This window comes from Pholis gunnellus (genome assembly GCF_910591455.1).
Source record: "Pholis gunnellus genome assembly, chromosome: 5".
Lineage (NCBI taxonomy): Eukaryota > Metazoa > Chordata > Actinopteri > Perciformes > Pholidae > Pholis > Pholis gunnellus.
Window position 1 is genome coordinate 27,983,992 of NC_136531.1, and position 13,762 is coordinate 27,997,753.

Consider the following 13,762-nt stretch of genomic DNA (forward strand, 5'->3'; position numbering starts at 1 on the left):
TGTCACTATGTTTGACCTGCACACTGATCAAGAGGTGGAAGGCTGTGGGTGACGCCAAGGTTCTGACTTAAACGTCCAAATTGAGGATGTATGATGTTCTATGCCTTTAAATGCCAGATTAATATTAAAGTATCACCTCTAACTGCATTGATTTATCCACCGTATCAAGATTTATGAGGTACTTTTTCTTACTTATCCATCATTTAAGGACAATTTAAATGAATGCATCCAATCCCTTCTTACCTGATTGATATCATAATAGATGACTCCGAACTTCCCAAACTGCTCCACCTTTCCAGATATATCATCAAATTGATAGAGATCGATTGGCAGTGGTGTCTCATTGATTACAGCCTGCATGCTGGTGACTCTGAAGCTGTTGTCGTAGGTGTAGTCAAAGCGTGCGTTCACCATTCCATCCTCGCTGAAGCGGAATATTTGCCGGTCGACCAGCGGGCCGATCTGACGGTACCGGATGGAGCAGATGAAGCCTTCACTCTGCAGGTTGACGGTCTTAAGCACACCAGCGGTCTCATCGTATGTGAAACTGACCCGCGTTGAGTCATAGAGGATCTCTGCCAGCTTGTTCTGGTGAGACGAATAAAAAAAGAGCAGTTTGTGTTTACCATAATGGACTTTGTAGAATATCAGATCCTATTCATCCAGGATCAGCAACAACATCAGTTACATTTAATGACTGACTTGAGTGGTCTAGTCAAGCTGTCAAAGTCCCTGTTCATTCTCTGCTGCAGCTGCTGCACCACCACCCTGGGGTCCACCTGACTCTGTTTCTTCATGGTTCAGGCTCTACTGATGATCTCTCCCTGCCATGACTGTCAAGTATGCGATGCAAAAACAGATCTTCTTTCCATTTATTATATATAGATTATACTGTTCAGGATCATATTCTGAAGAAATCCTATTCAAATGTATTCACAATGTGTAACTATTCATATGTGTGTTGACTCAACAGATAATAATGATTAACAACTGAAGGACAAATGATACATTATGTTAAAAGTCCAAATTTTGCAATATATATTCCATTTTTATTAAAATTATAAAAAAAAAGAAAATGTTCATTGCAAAGGACAATATTGCTATCGTACACAAATATAAAATATTGTATTTATTAGTATATAAACTATATGTACTTGAACATATATATATGTAAAAGCAAAGTCCCCGACCTGTCTACGATATTTGTAGAGTATGCGGCGGCCAGTGCCTAGATGGGCGACTCGGAGGAGCTAGAGACAGAGGAAAAAGAACATCAGTTTTAAAGGGGACATATCATGCTCATTTCAGGTTCATGCAGAACATGTTTACATGCTTTAATGTTCAAAGAACACATTCTTTTTCTCATATTGTCTTTCTGAATATATCTGTAGTCACCCTCTTTCTGGAATGCTCCGTTTTAGTGCCTTTCTCTTTAAGCCCCCCACCCCCAAAAAAGCCCACTCTGTTCAGATTGGCTTGCAAGAAAAATATAATGCACCTTTGTAAAGGTAGTTGTCAAGCTGTGGATGGTATATATTCTAATGAGCCTGCATGTGAGAGAGGAAGGGGAGTCAAATCTGAATGGCTTGTTGAATCACATGTTTTCTAAGCCCACAAAATACTGACTAGGTTGTCTTATTTCACAGTTTGTAGGTTGATAGGCACTTCCCTTTAATATCATGAAAATAATCAGACTTGAACAATTCTTAAGAAATAAAGGTGTGGAAGCTATTGTGTAAGAAAAAAGAACAACAGCAAGAAGGAAAACAAAAAATACTATCCTAAGACCTTACACACACACACACACACACACACACCTGTCCATCTTCAGAGTAGTCCACAGTGACGGAGGCGTTGCTCTCTGGGGGGTTGTAGATGTTTCTGTAGTATCCTATGGATCTGATAGTCTGCATGGTGTGTCGAGCCACGCTTGGCATGGTGACCGCTGACAGTCGGTCCCCAGAGTCGTAGTCAAAGATGTACTGGTGCTGGCTGTGCAGCAGCAAGACCATGGACTGTTAGAGAGAGGGCAGAACAAACATGCTATCAGAGCAGTAAAAGACACAATAGAACAAGCACAATGAGACACTTTACACTTACTGGAAAGTGTCAGCGAGCATGGCTTCAAATCTCTAACAGTATCGGTTGCCCAGCAGTGGCAAGGACAGAAGAAATAAAGCACCGGCACTCACAGAAAACACCCTTTTTTGTTTTATTTTTTGTGCAAGGGGTAGTGTGCTCTTAATGCAGCATGACGGATGTGGAGTGGTGGTGGGCGAGCAGTGTAGCACATCAGACTTTCATGCAGATCTTAGTTTGAGTCCTGTTATAGGCACTGGACGTAAACAATAATTATAATTGTATACCTTATATATGTCATACTCTGGGGTTGAGCAAAAATCATCCAATATTGACATTCTTCTCTGACAATACAGTTGGTTTATTAAAGAGGGTAGCTGCTTGGATTCCCTTCAAAAAAGCGGAGCCTTTTCCACCAAGTGTCCTGGTATAATCAATTTCTTTAAATGGTCAGTCAGTTCGTTGAAGCAGGATCATGTTGGCTGTTACGAGGTTTTCTCGTGAAGTTTTCTTTATTTTTTTAAAGCGCCTTATCACAACAAATGACACGTATTGAGAAAGACTGGACATGGTAGTTTAGCTTTCTACTTAATAGATTTTAATTCTGAAAATAATAATTTGTATTTGACTGAGACTCATTTGTTGCTCTGTCTACCAGAGTCTGGTCCGGGTGATTGTGCTTTTGTGCAGTTTGTGGAACTGAACCGCAAAAGCACAAAGAAAGCTCAGACAGTTATGAAACCGATTAGGACATCGCCTGCACATTTAACCAAACTCCAACAAACAAAGCCCAACATATTCCTATCATAAGCAAACAAGGCTGGGCGAGGAAATAGCTTTCACAGTAAAACACGAGACAACATGTTTGCTCTTTAACATCATTTTTCCTCAACTTGGATGCCCTGCTACCTCATCCGTCCCATGGGTGTTTTCCACGCTGCACTGGCATTGGGGCCTGGGGCTTAGCATGGATAGCTCTTCTACAGGATTAGAACAATGTGACACCAATTTCCCCCAGTCAAACAAAGACAAAGCCATCACTCTCAGGAATCCTCAGGGACCTTCCTGCACTGTCATTAGTAGAGGACGATAATCTGAAATGTGAGGAGAATGCAGATCTAATAAATAAGAAGACACAGCAGCAACTCTTCTTTGTGTGGGACAAAACTGTTTTAATCTCCTGGGTGTGTGATACTTGCCTCAGGCAGGAGGGAAAGATCACCTTGACCTCCAACTGAACAGGTCCGAGGAGTGAAACTGTTAACCCGTAAACTGGCTACTCACATTACTATTTCTGATACCGATACTATTAACGCACATTACTGACATTGCTTCTTCCCCGTAGTATTCACCTCGCAGGTTGCCATGGATCCTGGTTATACCTGGACCCTGGTCTGGCCTCCTGCCGTGGTTCTGTCATATGCATTAAATGTGTTGTAACTCTGTTATGTTGTTCATTCTGTACACATGACATCTATCACACTTCTGTCCATCCTGATAGAGGATCCTCCTCTGTTGCTCTCTCGAAGGCTTCTTCCTTTTTTTCTCCCTGATGAAGCCAGATTGTAAATTGTACAAAACAAATTGAATTGAATTGAATTGGCCGTGGTTACACTTTTATTTCTATGTGACCTTTAGCATCTGATCATGCCAGGATGTATTAACTGTCAAGTCTGTACGCTCTGAGACCAGAACTTGCTCACATTGGGATCTGATCAGCCAGACCACATGCCCGAGGTGGCCTGACTCGCACTGAGTTCTGATCTCAGTGAGCTGTGCCAATGAAGGCACAATGTGGACAATTTATCAAAGTAGGTCTCCATCATCTTCCCCCCACAAGGGAGTTCCTCTCCTCTCAGGAGCGAGAGCAGAGGGAAGAGAGGAGGAAAACTGGGGCTGGAGCTCATCTGAGACCTACTGTCTGAGTCCTGTTAACTTACCGCTGAACCCAACATTCCCTGATTTTGCTGCTTCAAAATAAAAGGTTTTAAGTTACAAAACAGTAACAATTTTATTGTGAAGAATTTCTAGGAACATGTGTTTTGGAGGCTGCTGTGTCTCTTGTCTTCTAATCAGAAAATCGGCGGTTCATCCTGGCTCCTCTAGTCCATCGAAGTGTCCTCGCATGGAAGCCCCTGCCATCAGTGTGTGAATGGGTGAATGTATTGTACAGTGCTTTGAGTGGTCAGAAGACTAAGGCGCTATACAAGTGTAAGTCCATTTACCATTTCTCACCATATTACTGGAGCTCCTGAGAGGACACAAGGTGTCACTACCGCCACTATCGCCCTTGTGGGGGGGAAGATGATGGAGACCTACTTTGATAAATTGTCCACATTGTGCCGCCATGCTGTACACAGCTCACTGATTATACTGGTTAGTGATGTGTGTACATGTGACCTATTATACTGTAGTTAGTGATGTGTGTACATGTGACCTATTATACTGTAGTTAGTGATGTGTGTACATGTGACCTATTATACTGTAGTTAGTGATGTGTGTACATGTGACCTATTATACTGTAGTTAGTGACGTGTGTACATGTGACCTATTATACTGTAGTTAGTGATGTGTGTACATGTGACCTATTATACTGTAGTTAGTGACGTGTGTACATGTGACCTATTATACTGTAGTTAGTGACGTGTGTACATGTGACCTATTATACTGTAGTTAGTGATGTGTGTACATGTGACCTATTATACTGTAGTTAGTGACGTGTGTACATGTGACCTATTATACTGTAGTTAGTGATGTGTGTACATGTGACCTATTATACTGTAGTTAGTGACGTGTGTACATGTGACCTATTATACTGTAGTTAGTGATGTGTGTACATGTGACCTATTATACTGTAGTTAGTGATGTGTGTACATGTGACCTATTATACTGTAGTTAGTGATGTGTGTACATGTGACCTATTATACTGTAGTTAGTGATGTGTGTACATGTGACCTATTATACTGTAGTTAGTGATGTGTGTACATGTGACCTATTATACTGTAGTTAGTGATGTGTGTACATGTGACCTATTATACTGTAGTTAGTGATGTGTGTACATGTGACCTATTATACTGTAGTTAGTGACGTGCGTACATGTGACCTATTATACTGTAGTTAGTGACGTGTGTACATGTGACCTATTATACTGTAGTTAGTGACGTGTGTACATGTGACCTATTATACTGTAGTTAGTGACGTGTGTACATGTGACCTATTATACTGTAGTTAGTGACGTGTGTACATGTGACCTATTATACTGTAGTTAGTGATGTGTGTACATGTGACCTATTATACTGTAGTTAGTGATGTGTGTACATGTGACCTATTATACTGTAGTTAGTGACGTGTGTACATGTGACCTATTATACTGTAGTTAGTGATGTGTGTACATGTGACCTATTATACTGTAGTTAGTGATGTGTGTACATGTGACCTATTATACTGTAGTTAGTGATGTGTGTACATGTGACCTATTATACTGTAGTTAGTGACGTGCGTACATGTGACCTATTATACTGTAGTTAGTGACGTGCGTACATGTGATTTATGATATAGTAAAACACAATATGGTTTTCATTGTGTCACTCTGTACCTTGTCCAAGTAGGTGTAGCTCCACGTCTTTCCGTCAGCAAAGACTCGGGAAATGATTCTTCCCTGACTGTCGTACTCCCACCTCTCTGTGGTTGGACCCCTCTGGAGGCCTGTCACCTGTCCCGTACTGGACAGACACAGACACACACACACACACACACATATATAAGACTATGTAGAAGCTAAAAATCGAGTTCATACCAGAATGTGTCATATCCAAGCCATGTTTTTCCAGGTTAAATTGAAAGTGTCCCTAAAATGATGAATTTACTAATTTACTTATGTCAGTGTATTAATGCCGCAGTTCCTTTTAAAATGTTAATGCAGTCTTAGAGGCTGTTTTAAAGTCCCATGTTCCATATAATCCCGAATCATAAACTAAACTTTTTTTTTAAGATGATCTTTTTGGCCTTCATTAGATAGATAGAACAGTTAGGCTGAAAAGGGAAGACAGAGGGGATGACATACAGCTCAGGGTCAGATTTGAACTCGGTAAAGAGCTCAGCCTTGATACATGGGGCACCCACTCCACCACCTAGGATTATCACGCCTTCATTTTTATTGATATTTTAAAATGCAATTGCTATTGTGAACACAAGGTGTCACTGTCGCCATATAGGCAGATGCCTTTTTCATACCGAAGAAACTTTGTCAGTCCAGTTTCTTATATTTTGCCCCCTCAGGGTGGACAAACTGTTAGGAACACCTTTCGATACAATTGAACATGCACACACAGACACACACTTTGACCTCAAAAATAAACATCAAGTAGAACACAAACTGAAAATGTATAAGCTTTGTAAGAGTAGAATTAATGGCAGAGCTGTTGTACTGTATTGACTTAGACCAGTAGTCACTCATAGGTGGACCGGACCCAGACCGGACCCAGACCGGACCCAGAACGGACCCAGACCAGACCAGACCAGATCCAGACCGGACCCAGACCGGACCCAGAACGGACCCAGACCAGACCAGACCAGATCCAGACCGGACCCAGACCGGACCCAGAACGGACCCAGACCAGACCAGATCCAGACCGGACCCAGACCGGACCCAGACCGGACCCAGACCAGACCAGATCCAGACCGGACCCAGACCGGACCCAGAACGGACCCAGACCAGACCAGACCAGATCCAGACCGGACCCAGACCGGACCCAGACCAGACCAGATCCAGACCGGACCCAGACCGGACCCAGAACGGACCCAGACCAGACCAGATCCAGACCGGACCCAGACCGGACCCAGATGCAGTTGTATCTGGACCATGGCGTTCTCCAAAAAGAGAAATGTGGACACTGAGATCAGAGCCTTTACCAAGAATGGATGTTAATTCTTCACACTGGCAGTTTGAAACCAGTATGTCTCTAGTATTCAGAGGTCGTGACGATTGATAAAAGCGGTAATGTGAAGCGCCACTACAGTATATCTCTTTTGAGCAAACGTACCCACTCACATCCAAAATGAAGGCACAGAAAATAAACAATCTATTAGCTCAATATGATCAGAATCCTAACACATTAATTAACTGACCAACAATGATGGTCAGTGAACAGAGAGGAATAGAGAATGGAAATAGGAATAGCAAGTGGTTTCAAAAACCACACACACATTTCCCTTTTTAGAAGAAGATCATCTGGTGTTCTTGGTTGACATCACTTCTGAATGAAGCTGCAAGGCAGTTAAATTCAGTTAAATTCATTTTTCTAAAATGAAGTGCTTTATTTTAAGATGCACATTTTTCAAAATCTTTCTGTTCTATTTTATTCTTAAATGCATCCCTTATTTGACTTGAAACGAGAGAACATTTATTTATTTATTATATTATGTAATATTTATAATTTGAAAATATTGTTGAGATATTATTTAATTTAATTTTCTTTATTTGATTTAACAGTCAGTTTGTGACTACATACAGACAGTATACTTCAATATATACTGTATGTAAACTAAATCATAGTGACATTTAGACATTATTGTGATGTTCCGGACCTTTGTATGAGGAAATTCTCTTTAATTGGACCTCGTTGAATTTTAATTGAATATCCCTGACTTCGACTATACAGGTGTACTTAATAAAGTGGCCAGTGAGTGCATCTGTGAAAATGGGGAAATAAGTGACGGTGTTCACATCACTGAATTTAACCAGCACAAAGCCTGTTTCTCAGCAGGATGTAGGTTTGTTCCATGTTAACCACAACAGACTTTTTCAACTTTATTTTGCTTTCTTTGTTCATTAGTGAGAATGTGGTGCTGGAAAAAACCTTTCTCCCCTTAACTAAGTCAGGTTATAGTGTCTCCAAGTGTATGTAATGTGTACAAACAAGTGCTGTTAGATGTCTGAAGTTGTAGATACAGTGAATACTGAAGCTATCCCTTTTTAACAGCTCTTTTGGACTTTTCTTCTGAGCCCAGTGGCACTGGCTTATCTCGTCTTCACCCTTTACATCTCAGCTTTCTGTATTTGAGCAAAGAAACTATTAAATACCCTAATATAGAAGCACTTACCTGGAGTAGGTCAAGTTAACAGACAGTAGCTTGCTGCTGGGAACCCAGAGTGTCGGATGGCCTTGGGTGTCATAGATGATCTTCAGCAGGAACTTCCTGTGGTCATCATAAATTTTCTCTGTTCGGAGCGAACGATCGTAGTCCACAGACAGCAGGTTCCTACCGTTGACCTGTAGGGGTGGACGCAAACAAATAACCACTGAATCATAGAGATCTCTGATCAGCTGAAACATGAAATGCTTAGTATGTGAAACTGATCATATTACATGCAGCAATGCTGAACCCCTGCTATGCTCCTTCATGGTCTGACTAAAAGCATAAAACTATTTAAAGGCGCCAATAATGTTGATTTCACCCCACAATACAAAAGTGTATAGATCAAACAACGCTGTTTTATTCGTAGAGCAATAGCAGAAGAGGGATTAAATAGATTGGCCTGAAGGTGGCAGTAGTGTTTATCTTCCTGGGAGCATGAATGTCCTGTGGAAACCATGGCAATCTGCCTGTTAAGTGAGGAGATGTTTCTGTGTGTTGCTAGATGAAAGCTCATGGAGAGTGCAAAATGGAAAGAGCCTTTGGGCAGCATGAACATGCTGAGTTCATAAAGATTTACTCATTTCATTTAGATATTATATACACGTGGAAATTAGTGCTGGAGCAAAGGTTAAGGCGTGACCAAATACTAAAGGAATCAACCAGAAAATGTCATCACTATCTGCATGGACAAACAAATCTGTTTCTCTGTTCTTTAATATCATGTCACTCATTCTCCAGGACCACGGGTGTTACTTGAGAAAGTTAACATAAACCAAAGGGACCATATTAGCCGACTGCTACACTGCTGGCAGACTACTCCGCTGTGAGGAGCCTAGGATCACAGTTTATCGTCCCAAATGTATGCAACAACGATTCTGGCACCCCACACCACAACAACATGACATTTTGATGTGTAACTTCAGCCCTACTCCGCCTTCACACTTTGTGTTTGCCTCCAGTCTTTCCTTTGTTTTGCCCCCAGCTTAACACCGTGAGGTAATCATGACGTCGGCTGTAAAAAGGGTCTGTAGGCTGAACAAACAAGAAATAAGCCCTGGTGTTTAATTCTTGTTAATAACTTGTTGCTCAATTTAACATATGCGCCTCAAGCAGTGAATTCAAACAAACTTCTGATCCAAGACATCCATAAAACACTGTAGCACCACAGCTCCTGCTACCCGCTCTTTATCGCTTTCTAAATGACTTGCTGTTTGTTCAAACACCAATTTACGAAGACAGATAACCCAGGTTCGGAGCTGAACTCACCTTATGGATCCTTGAAGCAAGGGGAAATACTAAGAATGAATTGTTTTACAGACCTGTTTCATTAAAGATAGAGTCTTGCTGGAAAACATTCAAGTCATTTTTCTCATCTTTTTATTCAGCCACCCTGTCATTCATGAATTAGCACCAGTTGAATGCAGCGAGGTGAATAAATGGGGGCAGAGAAAGAAGAAGGATATTGGGACGGTGGCTAATGGCCAGCTGGATGAGAAACAACATGGGATAACAGCCAACAGACGTGCTGAGTGAAACACACCACACCAGATGAAACAAATCATTTTTTCAGATTGGCATGGCCTGTCACGTTCATAATGGATTGGAGCACTCTGTGACTTTTATTTCAACTCAGTGCCAAAGGTCTCTCAGGTCTCTCAGATGGTCCTGTCTTCACTTCAGCCACTCATTTACCGTAATAACTGGTATAGAGAGGAAGAATTTCTGGGGTGTATTTACTGTACTCATACAGCGTTCGTAGCTATATCTTCCCAAATGAATGCGCAGCAAGTTCAAAAAACAGTCTCTCAGCCAAGAGATCATTGTTCCTGCACCATGTGAAACGAGAAGTCAACATTGATTTATTTGTCAATATACTAAAGTCATGCCACTTCCCTAGTTATTTTAACCCAAACAACGATCTTTTCCTAAACGTAGCAGTGTATCATAGTTTGATTGAATCCAATCAGCCATACATTATTGACAAACATGACAGTGGAAGTCAAATATATCATAAATACACAATGAACAAATACATCTAGGCTAACAAAGACTAACAATACCATCAAAAACTGCCCTACATTTATTTAATTCATCTCATCAAACTTACCAGCATTGACATTCTATGTCTGACAGCAGCTGTTTTCATTATTTCATCCAACAAGCTGCTAGGACATGCAGTTTCACATTACCTCACACGCTCAATGCACATTCCTTAGTTGGATGAGCGCACCACATAAAAACAGTATGAATATTAGCATTTAGCAGAAAGGCTGGTCAAAGGTTCCCTGCTGTTCATCCCGCCCCACAATCACCCCATCATCATTAACGCCTTATGTTGTCATCTGGTTGCTGCTGCGGGACAGCTGGACTGTCAAGGTGTTAGTGAAGACAAATTCTCACACACACCAATCACTAACGTGTGGCTGACATATACAGTGTACCTACTGTATTCATGCTCACCTTTGCACTCCCATTTACTGAAACACACCTACCTGCAACTCATTATTGCCAGCTCACAATACAACACTCCCCATTACCACTAGTGGGCCACACATGCTGTTGCATTCATTAGGGTTTATTGGACCATGCTTAGAATGGCACCATTGTGTCGATCAAACTCTCCAGAGACCACATGACTGCAGAGTTTTCTCCTATTAGGCTGGGCTAGTTAGAGAGCACTTCATGTAATATTCAAGCACTGCAGACAAATCACTGTCCCTTCCTTCTCCCCTAATAGCTTGTAAGAACAACAGACACAACGCCATAATGGACAGAAACAGAAACCTCCTATGTTACCCACAGCAAGCTGCTTGCAGAGGGGGACAAAATGATAGGACTGATATGTGAGCATTGTTGCCTTCTAGCAAGAAGGTACTGGACTTACATCTAATGTCCAGCTGGGGCCCCTCTGTGTGCAGTGCACCTGTATGCTTTCCCTCCGTCTGCGTGGGTTTCTCCCTCCAACAGCAGGTGAATTTGAAACTCTGTAATGTTTGCAGGTGTAAAGGTGCTGCTCTATTCAGCATGTGATATCCCTGTGTTAATCCTAGATTTATACAATAACTACATGATTAATTAAACTGAACCCTGTCCATTGGACCATGTGGACCCTATTTTGTCTTTCAGTTCAGAAAAGATGCCCGTGTTTGTAGATCACTAGTCAGTCTCAGCTGGAGAGCACTCACCCTGAGCTTCCTCCCAAAGACGATGACTTTTCCACGAGTCTGTTCCTTCCTAAACCTCCACTCCACCAGGTTCTGGCCATTCTCTCCCGGCAGTGTCATGTTGCGTCGGGCTACAGTTGGGTTAGCAGCACCTCGAAATGGATATGAAAAAGACATGAATACCAACAACATTTTAAACTACAACTGGTACAGCTACCGCCTCACGGTTGTAGCCGCCGCCAACCAGTCAAGCTACAGTCTACATCAATGTCGGTCCAAAAAGTCATCACTACATCATTTTATCCCATTAGACATTTGTGTGAAATTGTCATAAGTTGACCATCAAATTCTAATCAATTTATCCTTTAGTCCAGGTGGACGTTTGTGCCAAATTCCCTCCAGGTGTTCCTGAGATATTGTGTCATGAGAATGGAACGTGAGGACAGAAAACATCCTGCCTTTGATTGCAATATCCCGGGTACCTTGTGCACTATGTGGCGCTGTATACTTTTTTACAATGCATGGAAGATCATCCTAATCCTGCAAATATGGAAATATTACTGAGCAACTTTTTTTATCAAGTACAATATAATGCTCAAACTCGCTCAGACAATACACTCTGCAACGCAGTACATGCCAGTATGGATTTTGATCATTTACAGAAGCCATTAGCCTCTCTGGAAGGTTTAATGTTTCCCCCTCCAGACTTTTAATGATTTTACCTCAAGTTGGGCTTTGTGTGTGGTTTGAATCTTCTAATGTAGCCCATTGAATGTGAATCACATATCATATCGATACAATTTAATTGCTACTAACCATGTTCCAAAGTCTGCAGCAGTGTTTTAGACCATCAAATGAAAATCAGCCTGCAGAGACTTGACACTTGAGTTGGTCATTAATCACAGTGAGCATCACTTCTGTATTTATTGTTGTGTTGTATTAAGTTATATTGCTGCAGTTCGGCAGGTCAGCTGCTAATGCAGGCTTGTAAGTCTGAAATGTCTGCACTACATCACCATGCAATGATGAACAATGACATAAAGAAAAGCAGGCATATTTATTATGACGGATCACCGACAGGACGTGCAGCACATTTCAAGCTGATTATTATTATTAAGATGTAATCCAGTGGCTATCTAGAAAGTCAAAAGAACACAACGTATTTGAGTCATTAAAACGGTTGTGCTGCTTAGGAAAATGGTCAGCAACAATTTAAATACAGAAGATTTGCTGGAGACGCACTAAAATGTGAAAACACTGGTACGGCTTGAAAGATGATCTGATCAAACGCATTCAAATATGATATTTCATGATACTGATGATCCTTTTCACAAACGGGCTCATCACATGGGCAGACAGTTGTGATGGGAAAAAGGCCTCAGACAGCGCCTGCCACACAAAAACTCTCAGTCTTAGATGAAAACCATTTACATTGAATACTTAGCGTACTGAGCAATTCATAACTCATAAGCATTCAGCATGAAGACAGCCTACACCCATGCTTTACATGTACTGCATGGTGGTAAGCAGGATAGAGTCATTTAACAGAAGCAGCAAGGACTCAGCCTTGGTACATGGGGTATATTGTATTCAAGCTTCAAAAATCATAAAAGTGGTGTCCTTTGTGAAGATTATCTTGCTGAACAAAAGCCTAAACGCTTGTTTGCTACAGAGCTTATTTTCTGCAATAATCTAAAATCTAGTGGAAAAATCAAATGTTTTTTTTGTGGATGGAACCAGTGTGATGCTTAGTTCTGGGGTTTCCTACACAAATCCCTGCACCGCTCACTATCAAACATTTCGGGTAATGTGCTCAAAACTGCATACCTGCCAGTATATGGGGCTCCGTCTGGTAGTGTGTGTCCATCCCATTGGCATAGATGACCCGCAGCGAATGGTCATTACCCACCTGGTAGCTGTTACGAAGCTGGTCTGTGAGACAGAGACGGGGAGATGATTATCATGAATTACAATACATACATTATCATTACAATACCTAACATTGATTTTATGTTTGTTTCCAATGTGGCAGATTTCAAGGGATTTCTTCAAAAACACTATCAATGCTAAACTGAACTGAAAAGGAGAGAAAATGAAAGACAAAGAGAGGAGAGCAAGAAAATGCATGTGTGTATGTGTGTGTGTGTATGTAAAGAGAGAACAGAGTACAATTCATTTCCGTGGGCCGTGTTTGAACCTGCTAATGGAGCACAGAGCAGGTATTAACACCCGCCAGCCTCTTTTAATTAGGTTCCCCTTGACCTCTCGCAGGACTAATGGCTGTGTGTGCGTATGTGTGAGTAAGAGAGAGATCAAGGCTCTCCCGCCTAGAGACATTTGTTCTTTTTTCTCCCTCATTCTGATCCTTCCTTCATCAGGTA

At 41.5% G+C, this 13,762-nt stretch overlaps 1 protein-coding gene across 1 annotated transcript in view; it reads right to left on the minus strand.

Moving 5' to 3' along the window:
* Positions 1-13,762, minus strand: part of tenm3 (teneurin transmembrane protein 3) — a gene marked incomplete at its 5' end in the record, with an annotated part of 247,755 nt that overhangs the window by 8,874 nt on the left and 225,119 nt on the right. The window contains 7 exons of the mRNA XM_079160005.1: positions 244-588; positions 1,191-1,250; positions 1,818-2,015; positions 5,675-5,801; positions 8,182-8,351; positions 11,403-11,533; positions 13,209-13,313. Of these exons, the coding sequence (XP_079016131.1) occupies positions 244-588; positions 1,191-1,250; positions 1,818-2,015; positions 5,675-5,801; positions 8,182-8,351; positions 11,403-11,533; positions 13,209-13,313 (1,136 nt within the window). The remainder of the gene's footprint in view (positions 1-243; positions 589-1,190; positions 1,251-1,817; positions 2,016-5,674; positions 5,802-8,181; positions 8,352-11,402; positions 11,534-13,208; positions 13,314-13,762) is intronic.